This window comes from Lingula anatina, chromosome 1 (genome assembly GCF_051362555.1).
Source record: "Lingula anatina isolate TDL-2025a chromosome 1, LinAna3.0, whole genome shotgun sequence".
Lineage (NCBI taxonomy): Eukaryota > Metazoa > Brachiopoda > Lingulata > Lingulida > Lingulidae > Lingula > Lingula anatina.
The window spans coordinates 49,935,831-49,953,985 of record NC_141767.1 but is presented as its reverse complement, the minus strand read 5'-3'; the positions used below and the strand labels follow the sequence as shown (position 1 = coordinate 49,953,985).

Sequence of the window (18,155 nt, the reverse complement as noted above, 5' to 3'; positions counted from 1 at the left end):
TTAATAATTGAAAGAAAAAAAAAACGTTGTGCCTCGATATGAAACCAGACAGCTCTGATGTTTTTAGACTCCAAATTCTAAACATTGTTCTCATATGACGGTTATTTAGTGCTCGGTTATTTAGGAAAATAAGCACAAGATTCAAACGACTGTGCATGCGCGAAAAGCGCGCTTTTTGAAATAAACCAGTGGTGAAATTGACAAAGCCTGCCGGTTCTTACGGTCTGGTTGATTTAATTTAATTTGCTTTCTGATGTTGATTTGAGAAATAATATTGATTGTATGTAATAAAAAACAAATCCATTGGACTTTCCTTAGAATAACATTTACTTTGCCTTTATTGTAAGGGGATACCCTTTGTATTTATAGTGCTGTATGTGGCCCGAAGAGGATTTTCCACCCCTCCCCCACTCTTGATAAATAAATGTGGCAGATTGAAAATGCAAAATGCATTTAAAATCGTAGAAAGGTTAATTGCAGATAATGCTGCAAGGATATTCTTATGCGAGGGCGAAATCGGCCAATGTCAATTTTTAAACTTCGTCTTCCCTGTTTGGAGCGCTAGTTCTAATTTTTTGAAAACGTGGCAATGAAACCAAACACTAAGATGCAATTTGTTATCTCGTAAAAATTGATATTATTTTATAAAAATCATAGCATGGCATATATCAAAAGGCGACTCGTTTATTATTGTGAACTTCAATAATAATAAATATAAAATGTACGATAATTCTTATGCGAGGCCAATTTATTAGCTTAATTGATTTTTTTAGAATTTGAAGGCTAAAACACCAGGGCTGCCTAGTTTCATATCGAGGCACGACGTTTTGTTCCTGTGCTAGGAAAATATCAGATTTCGCCTCGTTTTCAAAAAGGGGTCTGACCGCTCCACGAAAAAATGGCGGGAGAAGAAGGCAAAGAGACAGGTAAGACGTGCATATGTTTATACAATGACCAGTTGATCTATAGTAATAGATTTGACAGGACAATACAGTATATGCTTAAAGGGATAATAACTTCGTTTTGGTCAAAAAAATGAATTTGCCCGGAGTAAACAACAATTTTCCCATACTTACCAATGGTTAATGAATCCATTTTTACATTCAAAGTTAGTCCCTGGTTTTTTTCTAAAAAGTTTGGTTTTTTGGTTAAAATCTCTTAAGAGATTATAACAAAGTACAGCCATCAATGGGAGTCACGTGATCTGAAGACAAGCTCAGATATCAGAATAATAGCTATAACTGCCGTTTTTGTGGTAAAACAGAATATATTATATTTCTATGAGTTGTTCACAATGTTTTTATTGTGAAATAAAGATATCATACGTAGAGTTATTATCCCTTTAAGTTACATTATATACACCACACGTGTATCGATTTCACTGAGTATTTTCTGAAGTTACATTCTTCTTCCAAAATGGCCGCACACAAAGCTGCGTTGTAAACATGTGTTTTTTAATGGTGCCAAATGCAGATGAAGGATTTTTCTTCTATCTGTTTAGTTTTTTTTCTTAGTTTGACATTCATTTTTAAACATGTAAAATTTTTGGGAACTGACCAAACCTGTAACTTGGTGATTTTCGATTTTTCCAACAAGGTGTATATTTAGCGTAATTAATCACAGTGTCGGCTGATAGCCCTGGCAGTCTAGTCTCATATGTTGAATGAATTCACAGTTAAATATTTTATACTTGCTTTCTTATGCAATTACATCATGCTTTGTTGTAAAAAAGATGAAATGGTTTGTGGATTGGCATTGTTATCCGTCCTGCATGTGTGTGCATGGGGTGAGTGTGGGGATACATACATGTGTGTGCATGGGGTGAGTGTGGGGATACATACATGTGTGTGCATGGGGTGAGTGTGGGGATACATACATGTGTGTGCATGGGGTGAGTGTGGGGATACATACATGTGTGTGCATGGGGTGAGTGTGGGGATACATACATGTGTGTGCAAGGGGTGAGTGTGGGGATACATACATGTGTGTGCATGGGGTGAGTGTGGGGATACATACATGTGTGTGCATGGGGTGAGTGTGGGGATACATACATGTGTGTGCATGGGGTGAGTGTGGGGATACATACATGCTTGTAAATGTAGTTGTGAAAGTTACAAAATTGAAAAACAACCACAAGCATGTTTTCAAAAATATGAATAACAAATTTTAATTGTACACATGCACTTTTTTCAGGGGACAAATATATGATATCAATATCAATATATATATATATATATATATATATATATATATATATATATATATATATATATATATATATATATATATATATATAGCGTGTACGCTGGCGGTACTCATGGGCCAAAATTTAAAAAAATGGGAATTTTCAGCAGAAAGTATTTGTTTGTGCCAATTTTCCGAAACTACACAGACCTAAGTTCTCGTATTATACTTATAGTGAGGGTTTACAATTAAGGACTCCTTTCATCTTTGGGAGTTTGGGGTCAATCACGAGAGAAGCAGCCATTAGATACCGAAACTGAAAACTCTCTCTAATTCTGGAACCGTAAATGCTAGAGACCTTCTGATTTTAGCATTTTGTAGAACTTGTCAAGCACAATATTGGACATGGTGTCCATTTTTCGTTTTCGATACGGTTTTGGCATTGCGCTATATCAAAATATTCAGTGGTGAAAATAAAATGTGAAATACTCCAAAATCAGCAGAGATACGCCCATAGTTACAATTGGACTTGAATAGGAAGTCATATACTGTTAATCTAACTGTGGCCTTGAAATTGATCTTTGACCTACTTTTCATGATGAACTGCACTTTGCAAGTTTTCTGATCTTTATATCTCCAAAACTGGCAAAGATACGCCCATAGTAACTTGAATAGGAAGTCATATACTGGCAATCTAGCTGTGACCCTGAAATTGACCTTTGGCCTAATTTTTCACCTTGAACTGAACATATTTTTTTGCCCCTCATATTTTCAAAACTAGCAAAGATATGCCCAGTGTTACCCCTAGGTTTTCTCTTTTGTCCGCATATACAACACTGATAACACATTTCAAGGAAAACCAATTGGTCTATTGTCTAGAAAATCACAGGAGCGATCAATGTTAGGAAAATACAGGTCAATTCGAAAATCTGGTTCACTGGACCATGTTTACAGGTTTGTTTTTTCACATTTTTTTGCATATTTTGAGAACTCTTGTTATTTTCCCATACGAATGCGCTTGCTCCAGCTGGTGGTACAATATCCGGAGGCGGTATCGCCTCTCTGATCCTCTAGTTTATATTGATTTTAGTGTGTTGTTGTTATTGTTGTTGTGTGTGTGTTTTTTTTTTTTTTTTTTTTTTTTTTTTTTTTTTTTTGTGTGTGTGTGTGTGGAAAGATATATGCAGTTAGAAAAGTATTTTTATGTTACTTTTAAAAACTTTTTAAAAATTTTATTTAATATTTTTCTAGGCTTGAAGAACATGAATGGGACCAGGATTATAATCATTTTGCCATTCCTTGGCCTAAAATTATTATAACAGAGAAACCTATATCATTTTTAAATACTGTCACAACTTACTGGTAATTTAAAATTCGCACCTGATATCTAAGAATGCAAGCATTGGAGTTGAAGTTAAACCTTCGTAGCAGCTTTAGTAAAATTTCGATTTTAAACTCCCTTTTGTACGCAAAATAGGACCTAGATCCACTCGAGGAAAATCTCGCATGATTTGAAATTTATTTCTTTAAATGACGATATACATATCAAAACTCTTAAAACCTCATTAGCCGAGATATTCCACTGTTTCTGACACCCTGTAAATCTAAAAAATTCACCCAAATTGCTAGAACTCCCGGTTTGTTTAATGTCCACCTAGCGGCAGGTCGGTTGCTCCCGGGCTGGGTTAACATTGCCGACTGTTACAGTTCAATTTGATCTCAAACATATTAAAGAAGATAAAAAAGGAGACATGCACAAAATGGCTATTGGCTATAGATAAATATTCTCAAATCCACAAATGATGTTAATAAGATATTTATAACAGAATGTTTAGAGCAGAAAACAGTAACAACCTGAAAGTTCTTTATGGAGATGATCATACAAATTGAAGCCATTGGTTTCATCCGTAAGTCTGCGGCTCTACCAAATGATTTGCATAACCCCAACCTATCTTATCAGTTGAGGTCGAGCACTCGAGGGTGTGAAAATATGGGACGGTGAATACACTTTCTTGTGCATTTAATGCACCTTAACAAGTAAATACCATAACAAACGGATAGATTAAATACCAGAATTATGTCTTTAGTCCATTTAAGCAACATGCCCTCCCCAAAAGCTAATTGTTTTTCACGCGGATGATCAAGAAAAGTAAGATTCAATAGCCAATATTCACCATCAGATAATTACGTATTTCTTTTATTACAAAAATTCGTATCCTATTTCCTTGGTGTGAATAGTTTCCATGAGCCTTTCGTTGTAGCGTCTGTTGAACTCTTCATTTTGTGCAACAGAAAAGTGTTTTTTCCAATCTCCACTTTTACCTGACAAGAGAAAATATTCGTGTTTTAGTAAACGGAAAAAGAAAATTGCATCCTCGTTAATAGCAACCGTTTACCTTTATCCTCCGAAATATATAAGAAACGATTATATGAATGCCGGACAAAGATATATCTTCACTAATTTCACTAATATTGACGCCTTTTTGAAGTGAAGTAGGTCCAAGGATGTAAACATGTATTTTTACACTGTGACACTGGGCTTGCTACTGCTTGGACAACGAATTTTGGCCAACTTCCACAAAATGTAACAAAAGTTATGGCTGCAACGCCTAAGTGCAAACGCCTAAAGTGTCCATTAACACTGTTGTATGAGTTCAATATTTTCCACCAAAGATTGTTTTAAAAAGCCCCAGCTTTGAAGGGGACGATAATGGGCAAAACTCTTTCCAATCGGTCGCAAGCCCCTCGTAACAGGGTCTTGATGAGTTAAAATCCTAAACAGACGCCAATCTCCTTCTTACCTTTCCTGAAGAATCCCGATGCCTCCTTTCTCCATATATCTGGACCGGACGCTTTTCCTTCCTTCATATTGGCAAAGGAACAAAGCCGAGTAACGTCGTCATAAAATTCACCTGTGCCCGAAACTTCAAGGAACTCGGCGATGCGTTGAACTTCTTTTCTTAAGTCCTGAAATTCCGGGAAAATGTGTTAGATATGCCTAAGAAGAGATGATAAGAAATTGAAACTGTTGGCCATAATAAATACGAAAAGTCCTAAAATTCCGAACCATTGTGCCAAATATGGATTAAGAAATTAACCAATTACTTTCAATTGATTAATTTATTGATGACAAAAGTATAAGGAACACTTGTACAATACGGTGAACTGCAAAAATAGAAAACGAACCTTTTTCAAGTCCTCAAAGCTGAGAATAAGTGCGTTGGGTTTCCCCTTCAGGACAGACAACCAAGACTCTGTATGGTTCAACCAGTCTCCGTAGTCATCTAAATGACAATGCTATTTATAATACAGAAAACACCTTAGTAACTATGATGAGAAACTAAACGACTCCGACTTTATTTGATCGTCAGTAAAAAGGAACAGCTCACAGAATTTTTAAAGGGTTCGAAAATTACCTTTACATTTCTCGCCAATAATTATAAATTGTCCGTATGACATAGATATTTTTGTGGACAAGGCTAAAGCTAAGTTAACTGCTCTGTACTTGTCGTACTTTAATTTCCATGGGATAGGCCGCGGAGGCACAAATCTATGCTATTCTTTAATTTAAATTAGAACTAAAATATAATCAATATAAAAAAACTAGTGTGAGCGGTCTACTTAAATGGGGTAAACATATCTTGGTAGTTGCAACAATTCCGTATGCTTTTACTAAATATTAAGTATTAATATATTACATATATTATTGCTTTACATATTCAATTTTCTATTATGTATTAAGGATGATCCAAAAAACATCAACTGAAAAATAAAGAAAATATGACGTACTTTTCCCCTCTAAGAAAAATGGAAGGTAGCCAGCCCAAGTTCCGGTCTCATATTGGTAAAACTTTATCCCCTTTAAGTGGTGAAAATGGGAAACGGCCACATCCTTGGGATGTCTAACTGTAAAGATCAGCTTGGAATTCTCTAGAGCTTCTTTTGGGAAATAATCAGGGGCGACATGGGTGTTCAATACCCGTGGTGATGGTATGGGTTCTACTTCAGCGTTTCCCACAAAATCAGGGTACATTGCAGTAACTTTAGATTGTTGTAACAGCTCAGCTTTACCACTGACTAGCATACTGCATATCTCCCAACACCAGTGTGTACCTATATGAATAATGAGGTACTTATAAGATTAATATGCAGCATATTATAGACGCATACACACTACCTCACTTCTAGCTGCCGACCCGTGCCGGTGTAGCGAAACTGAGGGTCCGTGTAAGAGAAAGTCCACCCTCCATATAGTTATAACGGTTAGGGTTAGTCTGACCTAAGTGGGTCAAAATCTAGGGCGAGGCTCACCTGCACAAATGAATGGGAAACGGACCCTCTGTCATGGGGGACTCTCTGTCACGTTACACAGGTCAAAATACATGTAGCTGTACATACTGATATGCTTAGGGCATGTACTGTTATTATCATTATCGTCATAATTATCATTTTATTATCGTAATTATAATAACCATTTTTTTCTGATATTTTTAGTACTTTAGAGAGTGCTTGTCATTTAAGTCAAGTGAACTTAATGGGTCACTTTAGGCAGTAATCATAGACCAGCTGGAGTGGGGAAGAGCCATCTCATGAATCTCATGTAGTTCGTGAGCAAGGCCGACTTATATTATTATTTTATCAAAAATTAACGTCAGAAATTTTGTGTCTTAAAGTTACAGCATAAGTGTAAGAAAAATAACTTGTTGTTCAATTAATTATGTGTTTACGTATCATATTTATCATGTACGTACATCACATTTTAAAACTTATTACATGTATTATAAAACATGTTGCTTTCTTTGTCAATTAAAATTTTCACTTCTTCCTCTTTTACTTTTCATCATGTGACTGCCAAAAGCTACGATGTCGAAAATAAAAATTACATGTAAATCATTATTTTTTCCGAATCCGCAACTTTTCCTGTGAATGTACATCTTACAACATGTAGCCTACCAGTGGATTCGGGCAGTCTTGATCAAGACTCCATCCCGAATTCATCTAAAAGAGACTACAGAAGGGCTGTCATTGTGCCACCGAATATCTTTACGATATTCCAGTTTCGGCGCTCATGCATTATTATTATTATTATTATTATTATTATTATTATTATTCACTGTTGTTACCGAAGGATACACTACACGAGGACTTCGAGTAAATATACATCATATACTAAGAAGATAAATAATAATATGTAAACTTAACACTAATAAATATTTTCTTTGTTTCCACTACCTGATCTAGGCCAATTGATAATCCACATATCGTCAGGTCTAGCTTTGAACCGAGCCAAGTCTTCCTCCAGTCGCTGTGATAACCCGGGGAATACGGGCCAATGCAGCCCCCCATACTCAAGCAAGGTGATTTCACTGCCTTCACCGTCTGGAACCTAAAATGTTTTTTGACACTTCTAAGAACAATGTTTTCTTAAAAGTCGTTATTTTGAGGTATTACTCATCTGTGTTTCTTGCTTCCTGAAAAATTTAGCGATTTTACCTTGACAATGTTGTCTTTGCTCCCAAGATTCATCATCCGCTGAACAAATATATGTTTTTACAGATATTTCCACTCCCGTTAGATCACTACTATCTTTGAATAACAAAATCTACATGCCTGCATTTATATCGAAATTAAAACTGCTGCGTCACGCGATGAATACGATTTTTATGAACTTTGTGCAGATTGCAACTTAGGTCAGTAGCCCTGGGGATCAGGTATTGAGTCAATAATCAAATAATTGGATTATGGTTTGCTACTGTTAATGTTCAATTAGTACTCGAGAATTGGATAACGGCCATAAATAAATATCGTTTAGTCCACAAATGATGTTGACAAAAGTTTTATTACAAAATGTTCAGAGCAGAAAACGGTACCGTCCCGAAAGTTCCTAAATCAAAATTATGTTAAGAGTTAAGATCCTGGGTTTCTAGACTAAGAATGCTGTGTCATCGAATGATTCGCGAAACTCATGTTTCGTATCACTGATAGAACCTGACGGTGTGACAATATAGGACAGGGATTTCACTAGCAATAAGACACCTCCTCACGTACTTAATGTCCCTGTAATACCGACTGAAGCTTAAGCATCGTGTTTTATACACAGGCTATCATGTATTACACTCTCAAGATCTATGATGATAAAATAGGGGAATCATTATTGTCCGCCTCATATCGTCACTTATGTGTTTTATTACAAAAACTCGTATCCTATTTTCTTGGTATGAATGGTGTCTTTGAGCGTTTCGCGGTAGCGTCTGTTGAACTCTTCGTTTTGTGCAACAGTAAAGTGATGTTTCCAATCTTCAGTTATACCTGTAACAGAAAAATAAATTTTAATGTTTCAGTAAACAGAAAATACAGAGAATACGTGAATTAACTTGCCCCTCAAGAAATGTCGATATTAATTCCTGAATATCTATTAACAGTGATTTTACAAATCTGGGGACCTTTTGAAGCCAATTCAGTACAGGTATGTATGAGCGCATTCAGAACAGCGGACTTACAGATCCACGGATCAAATATGGCCGATGCCCTTCACTGTATGTTGCGAAATCCCCGCGGGGAATCTATTTAGTGTCTAATTGGGAATTAAGCTTTTATATGGGTCGCCACATTTGATCCGTGGATCTGTTAGTCCGCTGTTCTGAATGCGCTTCGTATTGGCATGATTCAAATGTCAGTTCTGTAAGAGAACGGCAACATAAAATTTAAGCACTATCAAAAAGAAAAAGGCAGACTTATTCGAACTGAAATTGAGTAATTTTGATAAATGAAATTTATAAGTGAATATTATGTAAAAGGGAAGAAAACTTACCTTTCCTGAAGAAACCCGATGCCTCCTGTCTCCATATATCTGGACCTGGCGTTTTTCCTTCCTTCATACTGTCAAAGGAACAAAGCCGAGCAACCTCGTCATAAAATTCATCTGTGCCCGAAACTTCAAGAAACTCGGCGATGCGTTGAACTTCTTTTCTTAAGTCCTGAAATTCAGGGGAAATGTAACATGTGAGTAAAGAAAAAATGATAAGACGAAACTGCTAAAGGTACTTTACCCCTAATAGATGTATTACGGATCTCATATAACTATTAAAATAGATTATACCTCTACAATAAGACAAAACGCAGAAACTATAGAAAACGAACCTTTTTCAAGTCTTCAAACTTGAGAACAAGAGCGTTGGATTTGTCATCCAGAACAGACAACCATGACTCTGTATGGTTTATCCAGTCTCCGTTTTCACCTAAATATTAATGTTAGCAATAATACAGTGAACTATTTTCCAACTTTGATGAAGAGTTTCTATTTTTGGTCTTGCATGGATTAATTCCCAGAAAAAATATTCCAACGTAACGTTCTAAACAGTAAAAGAGGTGTCTTAAAGGAATTTTAGTCTTTTCATTCTTTACATTACCATGTCACAGTCATTCTCATGCAGCAGGCCGCGGTAGCGCTCATGCCTGCTACATGTATTTAACAAAAAATACATTATTGAAAGATTTCAAAGGAACTTGTGCTGTATTCTCAAATACATGTTATTACGTACTGAAGGATAACATAGGTGGCAGTAGTGACATTTTACAAAACTTTGCAGTATGCCAATTTGTGTTGTACTAATAAATATTTTCTATTCATACTGGAATGCATTTACTGTATACATGTATGAAATGTACACAAACAAAGAAGGTTCATTACAACATAGCCTACCTCTTCCCTCTAAGAAGACAGGAAAATATCCAGCCCATGCTCCTGTTTCATACTGATAAAACTTTATCCCTTTTAAATGGTAGAAATAAGACACGGCCACATCCTTGGGATGTCTTACTGTAAAGATCAGCTTGGAATTCTCTAGAGCTTCTTTTGGGAAGTAATCAGGGGTGACGTGGGTGTTTAATACCCGCGGTGATGGCATGGGCTCTATTTCAGCGTTTCCCACGGCTTCAGGGTACATAGCAGTTAACTTGGATTGTTGTAACAACTCGGCTTTACCACTGACTAGCATACTGCATATCTCCCAACACCAGTGTGTTCCTAGAATTTGATAAAGAACTTACTGTAATGATCAATTTTCAAATTAACATATTACATACAGACACGTACAAGTCAGAACAAACCTACCTATATAAATATTCAACTATATAATAAGAAAACCGACAGGGCCCTTTTTATACTTTACTCTGTTCAAGGTTGTTATTTTGTCTCCTACTTGAGCAATTTATATTACTTTTTTTGCTGGACTATATCCTTTCAACTTCCTTGTAGCTTTACTACTTGGGGTATCTCTTTTTATAATAATAATAATAATTTATTGAGCAATAAAATGTCTACAGTTACATTTTACAAGCTCTCTAAACTACAATCTTATATAAATTGTGCACATGAGCTTAAATAAGTATAACTACTTTATATCATTCAAATACCAAAATACATATAAGCTAACTACTTCATACATATACATGTATGTCACAATAGTAAGACACAATCTTAAAATACTGGATATAGTATTTTGTACAATATGTATTTGCTACTTAGGCATAACTGACTGTATAAACTTGGCCACTGCTGATGCACTTGCACGACACTGTGGATTGAGAATTTGTATTATTTTGCTATCATCATCATCAGTGCCTGATAGACCGGAGAATCGTGACAGGGAATCAAACATTTTTTTTACGCTGACGTTGATGCTGAGTGCAGATCAGGAAAAAGTGCTTTTCGTCTTCGATAACATTTTTGCAGTGTGGACAAAATCTTTCTTCCATTGGTGTTTTAGGAGATTTATGTCTCCCCCTTTCAATTTGTAAATTGTGGTCACTAAGCCTGAGTTTTGATATTGCTATTTTGTAATGGGCTGGAATGTCGAGTTGCAGGTATTGTTCGCCATTGTACGAGTTTTTAGGGCTTTATAGGTTCTTAATTTACTGAATTTGTCAGTATGTAATTCTTCCCAGAAGAGACATTCAACTTTCTTTAATATTTCTTGATCCAAATCAGGATAGCCGTGAAATGTTTGTGGCATGTTCCCGAAATGGTTAGTAAGTTTCCAAGTTTCAAGCATTGTTTTTGTGGCTGAGGACCAGCCGGGTATTTTATCATTTTTCTGTTGATTGTATACCTGTTTAACAATTCTCGTGTCCGGTAATTTGTCCAGTCTTTTTGCAAAATTTTGTGTTAGTTTAACAACATCACAGAATATGGGGTATCTACCTAATTCTGCACTATTATTTGTAGATTTTTTTCACACCTAATGCCCATTTGCATGCTTTAAGATGAATTTGTTCAAATGGTAATTTATTGATGAAATTGAGTGACATTTTCTTTTACTTAAATAGTTCCTCAGACCATGCCTCGCAACCATATGTTAGAATTGGCTTTATCATTTTATCAAAAAGCCTCATAGTCAGTATGGGGTTTGATATATTTTGGGATTTCAATGTTGCTTTGAGAGAAAATAAAGCTTTTATTTACTGCCTTATGTAATCAATGCTGTATCACTGCTGCACGAACTGTATGTTAAGATATCACATGTACCCTTTTTTTCTTTTACACCACTGTATAATGATAACTACCCGCCTGTTTATGCAACTCTTCTTCACACCTGTACGTGAACACCGTCATTATATTATATATTCCTATCATGTCTCTACTACATGTACCTGACCTATACGTGTAACGTGTACTGGTAGGGCAGTTGTTCCTGAGTACATGTACATACAGTTTGCGAAACTTCATCCTCTATGGGGGTCTTTCCACAAAAGGTGAGCATTTGTGTCTCGTCAGTGCCGCATGCATATTGGGTAATTTTTGCATAAATCTACTGGTAACTTGCCCCATTATTTTATCTGTGTTGATAATACCAAAGTACCCGAATTTTACTTAGTGATATACATCAATTAGATACATATTGAAAAAAAACGTGTGCGTCACTGACATGACTCAAATGTTCACTTTCTTGTGTGAAACGCTTTCCTTATTGAGATCTTTATGATGTTTTGGATACCTGATTTGGGCCAATTAATAATCCACGTATCGTCAGGTCTAGCTTTGAACTGGGCCAAGTCTTCTTCCAGTCGCTGTGATAACCCTGGAAACACTGGCCAGTTTCGACCAGCATACTCAATCAAGGTGAATTCATTGCTGTCGGCGTCTGGAACCTGGAAATGTTGTTAGATGTTTCTTTACATTAATGCTAAAAAATTCGGAGGTTCAATAGTCTTCTGCGTTATCTCTACTTGATCAAATACATGTATATAAGTTGTAATTAAAGTGCGTTTACCTTGATGAGGTTGTCCTTGCTCCAACGATCTGCAGGTAAATCCATTTGCCGTTGAACGAATGTTGGTTATGGTTTCCACTCCACTTTAATTTGTTATATCAACAATTGGTTAATAAGATACCAGTAAAAATCTTCAGTTTATAAACTCCTGTTCAATTCAGCACTTCAGCTGTTTACTTGAATTCCACAGTTTAGTGAACTTTGTACTGTAGATTTTCTAGGTTAGTAGAAGCATGGAGATATAACCCAGTTCTAAGCCTTTTGTACTTCCAAGGTTAAACATTTCAGTTGTTTGGATATTGAACCTACGCGTTTATTCAAAATATCGGTTCAAAAAGATGTCGCTAAAAACACCCTCAAGTAACAGTGAAAATAAAGCAAGCAGATACTAAACAAGTAGCACGTTTTATCTTATCACAATTCCAATTACTTTGTTTTATTATTGGGCTTAACGGCTGTGGTACGTGTAAATATTATTCAGTTCAGACAGAAAGAATTATGTGACGACACTGATCACGTTAGCTGAAAACTTGATTATTAAAGAATGCTCGTTGTATAAAACGATACTGTCCTAAAATTTATTACAACAAAGTGACCTTTAAGAACTAAAACCCTGGGCTTCTACAGTAAACATACGTCATAAAGTCATATGAGTCTTTAAATTAAACTTGCTACATTTGAAGGATTCGTCACGTCCAATTAGGACGCTAGGAGCAAAACACATTGGGTTTGGACGGTGACAACAAGTTCACATAACAGCTGCGGACATCGTTGTATGCCAATAAAAGAAAGGTCCATAATGCAAACGATGAAAAGATGGACAAATTAGAGAAGAGAATGACTGCATCCAAAAACCGGCCGTTCCTCAGCAGTGTTACCCTAACTAATCCGTCGGTGATGCGTCACGCATCCTAGGAGCATGTTTTTTTAATACTATTTTTTCAAAATCTCCGAAGAAGGCCTAGGGACCGAATGCTTGGATAACATATTGCATCTTTACAGTAGATCTTCATAGATACACCAGTATTATAACTTATTTACTTTTTAAGATCTAAAAGGTGATTTGAAATGAATCTTCGAAGTTTTCAATGACACATTGCGTCGTGATGTGAACAGTGCAGATGTGACACATCGCAGACTCAACTGAAACAATCGACGCACTTGCGGTTAGGTCTTCATCATCGCAATAGCAAGAAGTCGAAATGTCAATAAGACACAGAGATTTAACAGAATCGTTTCATGTGTTGTGTCCCAAATTTACACTGTCACACTGTGTGCTGTGAACTGAAAAAAAAAAACCCCGCCTTCTGTTGCATTGTCTTTACGTTGAGTAGCAATTATCATTCTGAAAAATAAATGGGTGGTCATGGCCCCCTAAGATATTCTCGACAGAATTGCTTAAGTTCCTTCCCAGGACTTGGATGATTGGCTCTGCGTTAAGGCTCCATATCTGTGAATATTTAGTGAAGAATCAATCTGTGTCCCTTGCAGAGGGTAATATTTTCCAGTAAGCGAGACACGCATGTACATTAACGTTGCTTTAGCACTGTATGCGTACGGGTATCTCTGCAGTGGTGGATTTAGGGGGAGGGGGTGTCAGGGGGGTCCTGACCCCACTTCGATTTCTGAAAAAAACCACACCACTGTTTCCCTCTTGAAATTAGAATTTTGACTAGCTGAATCATAGTTCTACACCGTATCTCTAAAATATATCTCTTAAGGGGGCCCCGAACCCCACGATTCACTACTTTATGTACACGATTGACATTAAATATGGAATCATATTTCTTCAATTTTTTCCAACTTTTTAGTAATAAATGAAAACAAAGAATTCTTTTATTCAATAAACGGCTAAATACTGAACTTTCTTCCAACATTTCGCCATCTGTCAGATAGCCTCGTTCACTAAATGATGAAGATGCTCTGAAAGACAGAAATATTTCCTTAAACGCCGTTATTATGAGGTTCACATCTCATCTGTGCCTCACGCTATTTGAATAATGTCATAAAGCACATCACCCTTGATAATATTGATGATAAAGTATGAAAGTCATTTTCATCATAAAATGGTAACATTTCTTTTATTACAGAAACTCGTATCCAATGTTCTTGGCGTAAGTAGTGTCCTTGAGCCTTTTCTCGTAGCATCTGTTGAACTCTTCATTTTTTGCAACAGTAAAGTGATGTTTCCAATCTCCACAGGAAAAAAAATCATTCGTATTTCAGAAAACAGAAAAATAATAGAATAGCAGTCTAGTGAATTACGGCCGTTTACTCATACATAGAAAAGAAATGTCGATATTAATGTATAAAGATATATTTTAGGCCACACTTTTTTTATTTTTATGGATGACATCCTGCGCGCGCACCGATTTTCGCCCGTTCTCCGAAAAAAAAAATCCCCCCAGCCCCCAAAGTCGGTTGTCGCAAAGGTCGTTATTGAATTTGCCAGGAAATGAGCTTTCTGCGCATGCGTATTATCGCCACGTGGAAATGTGGCCGCTTTGCCGTCAAATTCATCTCTAGAATTACTTATAAATTACACTACAATAAAAGTCATAAAGAGAACGGGCGCCGTCGTTTTGGATTGGTATGCCATTGATATTGGGCATGGAGATATCACCTTTTTACAATTATGCGAAAGGCTGGCGGCAGCCAGCGATTATCGCCCGAAAAATTTCTGTGACATTCTGTACAAAGCAGCACATACCAGGTTTTCTGTAGCGAAAAAAGGGTCGACAAGGGCGTCGAGGTATTTGGTGGGCTGAAGGTCGGACAGGCCACCTGACAGTTAGGCTGCTGCGTGTGAGTCGAAGTAGACAAAATGGCATCGTCCGAAATAGATTTGGTAGTATTAAGCATATCTTTGCATCATTTTTTAAACATTTCTGTGAAGTGTTCAAAGTGCTTTAATATTCTGAGAATACAAATAAAGACACACTGTTTGTTTGATATTTGTTTTATTAATTGCTATACCAACAAAATGCATGAAATAACCTTGAATAGATTTGGTAATATGAAGTACAAGGTATATCTATTTGTGACTTTTTTTTACATTTCTACGAAGTATTCGCAATGCTTTAATATTTTGAGAGCATGGATAAAGACATATTGTTAGTTTGATTCGTGTTTCTGTGGTAAAATTTGTGTTTCCAGCTGTGTACTGACAGCATTCCTTTACTTATGCAGTATTTTTTTTTTTTTTTTTTTTTTGGACTGTTTTTTTTTTTTTTTTTTTTTTCGCCCTCTCGCACCGATTTTGGGGTACCCAGAGGATGTCATCCATAAAAATAAAAAAGTGTGGCCTTACAGTGATTTGACTAATGCGGGGGCCTTTAGAAGCTAATTCAACCCAAGGCTGTATATTGGCATAGTTCTTAGGTTGGTTGTGTAAGAGGACGGAAACACAAAACATTAAGAAAGTCAAAAGAAGCTCCGTACAGGCATAATAAGAGCTGAAGTTGTGTAATTTCGATACAAAAATTGATACATGTCTGTTTTAAAGTGGACATAATGTAAAACTGAGGATATTTCGCAACTTACCTTTCCTGAAGAAACCCGATGCCTCTGGTCTCCATAGTTCCAGGTCAGCGGTCTTTCTTTCCTTCATAATGTCAAAAGAACAAAGCCGAGTAACCTCGTCGTAAAATTCATCTGTGCCTGTACTTTCAAGAAACTCGGCAATGCGGTGAACTTCTTTTTTTAAGTCCTGAAACCCGGGGAAATATAAAGTGTGGACAAGGGAGAGATTATAAGAAATGGAAACTACTAGCGGTATTATATGTACGAAAAATCCTGAAATTCTGAAAAATTATGCCAAATGTGGTTTAAAAATTCCACTTGTACAATACGGTAATATGCGGAAAAGAACAGAAACGAACCTTTTTCAAGTCCTCAAACTTGAGAACAAGAGCGTTAGATTTGTCCACCAGAACAGACAACCATGACTCTGTATGGTTTATCCAATCTCCGTATTCATCTAAATATTTCAAAATTTGCAATATACCAATTTGTGTTTTAAATATTCACTATTCAAAAAGCAGGCTGCGTATAATTTTAGATATTTGGCCGTAAGCTAACACTATGAAAACATTCCAGCTTGTGCTTAATTATATATTATCATACATAATTAAACTACGAAGCTTATGAACATTTTTGCTAATTTTAACATGTATTTACGGTGTATGAAAAGAAGACAAACAAAGCAGGATCATTATTAAATAGCTTACCTCGCCCCTCTAAAAAGACAGGAAAATATCCAGCCCATGCTCCTGTTTCATACTGATAAAACTTTATCCCTTTTAAATGGTAGAAATAAGACACGGCCACATCCTTGGGATGTCTAACTGTAAAGATCAGCTTGGAATTCTCCAGTGCAGCTTTTGGAAATAAATCAGGGGTGACGTGGGTGTTCAATACCCGTGGTGATGGCAAAGGTTCCACTGCAGAATTTCCAACAGCCTCAGGGTACATAGCAGTTAATTTGGATTGGTGTAACAGCTCAGCCTTCCCAGTGGCTAGCATACAACATATCTCCCAACACCAGTGTGTTCCTAGAATTTTCTAAAGTACTTAATAAAACGGTCAATGTTTAAACTGACATATTACAAACAGTTACATACACGTAAACAAAAACCCATATATGTATGTATATTTAATGAAATAAGAAAACAACAAGGAACCCTTGTACTTCATTCATCTTTTACAAAACTGAACAATGACAACCACCCGCTTGTTTAGGCATCTATTTCTCACATCTGTTTAAACACCGTGTTGGATGTACCTGTATTATATTAGATATGGTTTATGTCTAGACTATCTGATATACTAATATATGTAGCACGTAGGTCAGTTGGTGCTATAAGTACATACCAATACACTAATAACACTAACTTACATGTTCGTAATGCGGCGAAGAACATTCATCACGTGATCAATTCCGTTTACAAAAATTAGTTTACGAAACCTCCCTGGGGTCATTCCACAAAAGCTGACCATCTGCCTCCCGTCAGTGACGCAAGCATTTTCGACGATGACCTCCTCCAAGGAAGTTGGGTTTTCACCTCCGTTTGAATGTTTGTCTTTTCGTTCGCTACCAACCTAACTATAAATGTTATGGATGGTGAGTTAATAATTTTATTTATTAACGTATCCAATAATCATTAATGAGAATTATTACTGAGTTGTCTTGGTTCTCTGTCTGCGTTCTCTGAAAGCTTTTCTAGTTTTTACATGGATCTAACTTGCTCTATTATTTTCTGCGTTTTAATTATACTTCACTGTCTGTGCTCTCTTATATGTAAAGAAATCAACATCAATTAGAAATGATGTAAAACAGTAATGCAAATATTATACAAATGTGTGCGTCAATGACGTGACCCTAATGTTCAATCTTTGGGAAATTACCCTCTAAAGATATATTATCACCATGTTTTGTCTACCTGATTTAGGCCAATTGATAATCCAATATCGTCAGGTCTAGCTTTGAACTGGGCCAAGTCTTCTCCCATTCGCTTTGATAATCCTGGAAACACTGGCCAGTTTCGGCCAGCAAACTCAATCAAGGTGAATTCATTGCCATCGGCGTCTGGGACCTGGAAATGTTTTAGCCTTTTCTTTACAGTTTACAAACCATTATTTTTCTAATTCATAATTCGGAGATTCAGTGCTCTTTATATTAAATAATATTTTCCCTATTTC

General features: G+C 36.3%; 3 protein-coding genes across 3 annotated transcripts; all 3 read right to left on the bottom strand.

The window, feature by feature from the left end:
• Positions 1–3,578: 3,578 nt before the first annotated feature.
• Positions 3,579–7,803, bottom strand: LOC147764430 (sulfotransferase 1B1-like). Its single transcript, XM_087002708.1, has 6 exons — positions 7,678–7,803; positions 7,417–7,570; positions 5,974–6,297; positions 5,371–5,468; positions 4,986–5,151; positions 3,579–4,506 (listed from the first exon to the last, which is right to left on the bottom strand). The coding sequence occupies exons 1-6, from the start codon at positions 7,711–7,713 to the stop codon at positions 4,385–4,387; spliced, it is 900 nt and encodes a 299-aa protein (XP_086858834.1). The 5' UTR covers positions 7,714–7,803; the 3' UTR covers positions 3,579–4,384.
• Positions 7,370–12,656, bottom strand: LOC106163966 (sulfotransferase 1B1-like). The gene is made up of 6 exons (XM_013541708.2): positions 12,456–12,656; positions 12,180–12,333; positions 9,887–10,210; positions 9,325–9,422; positions 8,996–9,161; positions 7,370–8,493 (listed from the first exon to the last, which is right to left on the bottom strand). Exons 1-6 carry the CDS (start codon positions 12,498–12,500, stop codon positions 8,372–8,374), a joined length of 909 nt encoding a protein of 302 aa, XP_013397162.2. The 5' UTR covers positions 12,501–12,656; the 3' UTR covers positions 7,370–8,371.
• A 186-nt stretch (positions 12,657–12,842) lies between these two features.
• LOC147764429 (sulfotransferase 1B1-like) lies at positions 12,843–17,918 on the bottom strand (the record flags this gene model as incomplete). Its single annotated transcript, XM_087002713.1, has 5 exons — positions 12,843–14,649; positions 15,999–16,164; positions 16,337–16,434; positions 16,685–17,008; positions 17,897–17,918. Coding segments are annotated over 5 exons (720 nt in total), but the record flags the coding sequence as incomplete, so codon positions are not given.
• Between the last annotated feature and the right edge of the window lie 237 nt (positions 17,919–18,155).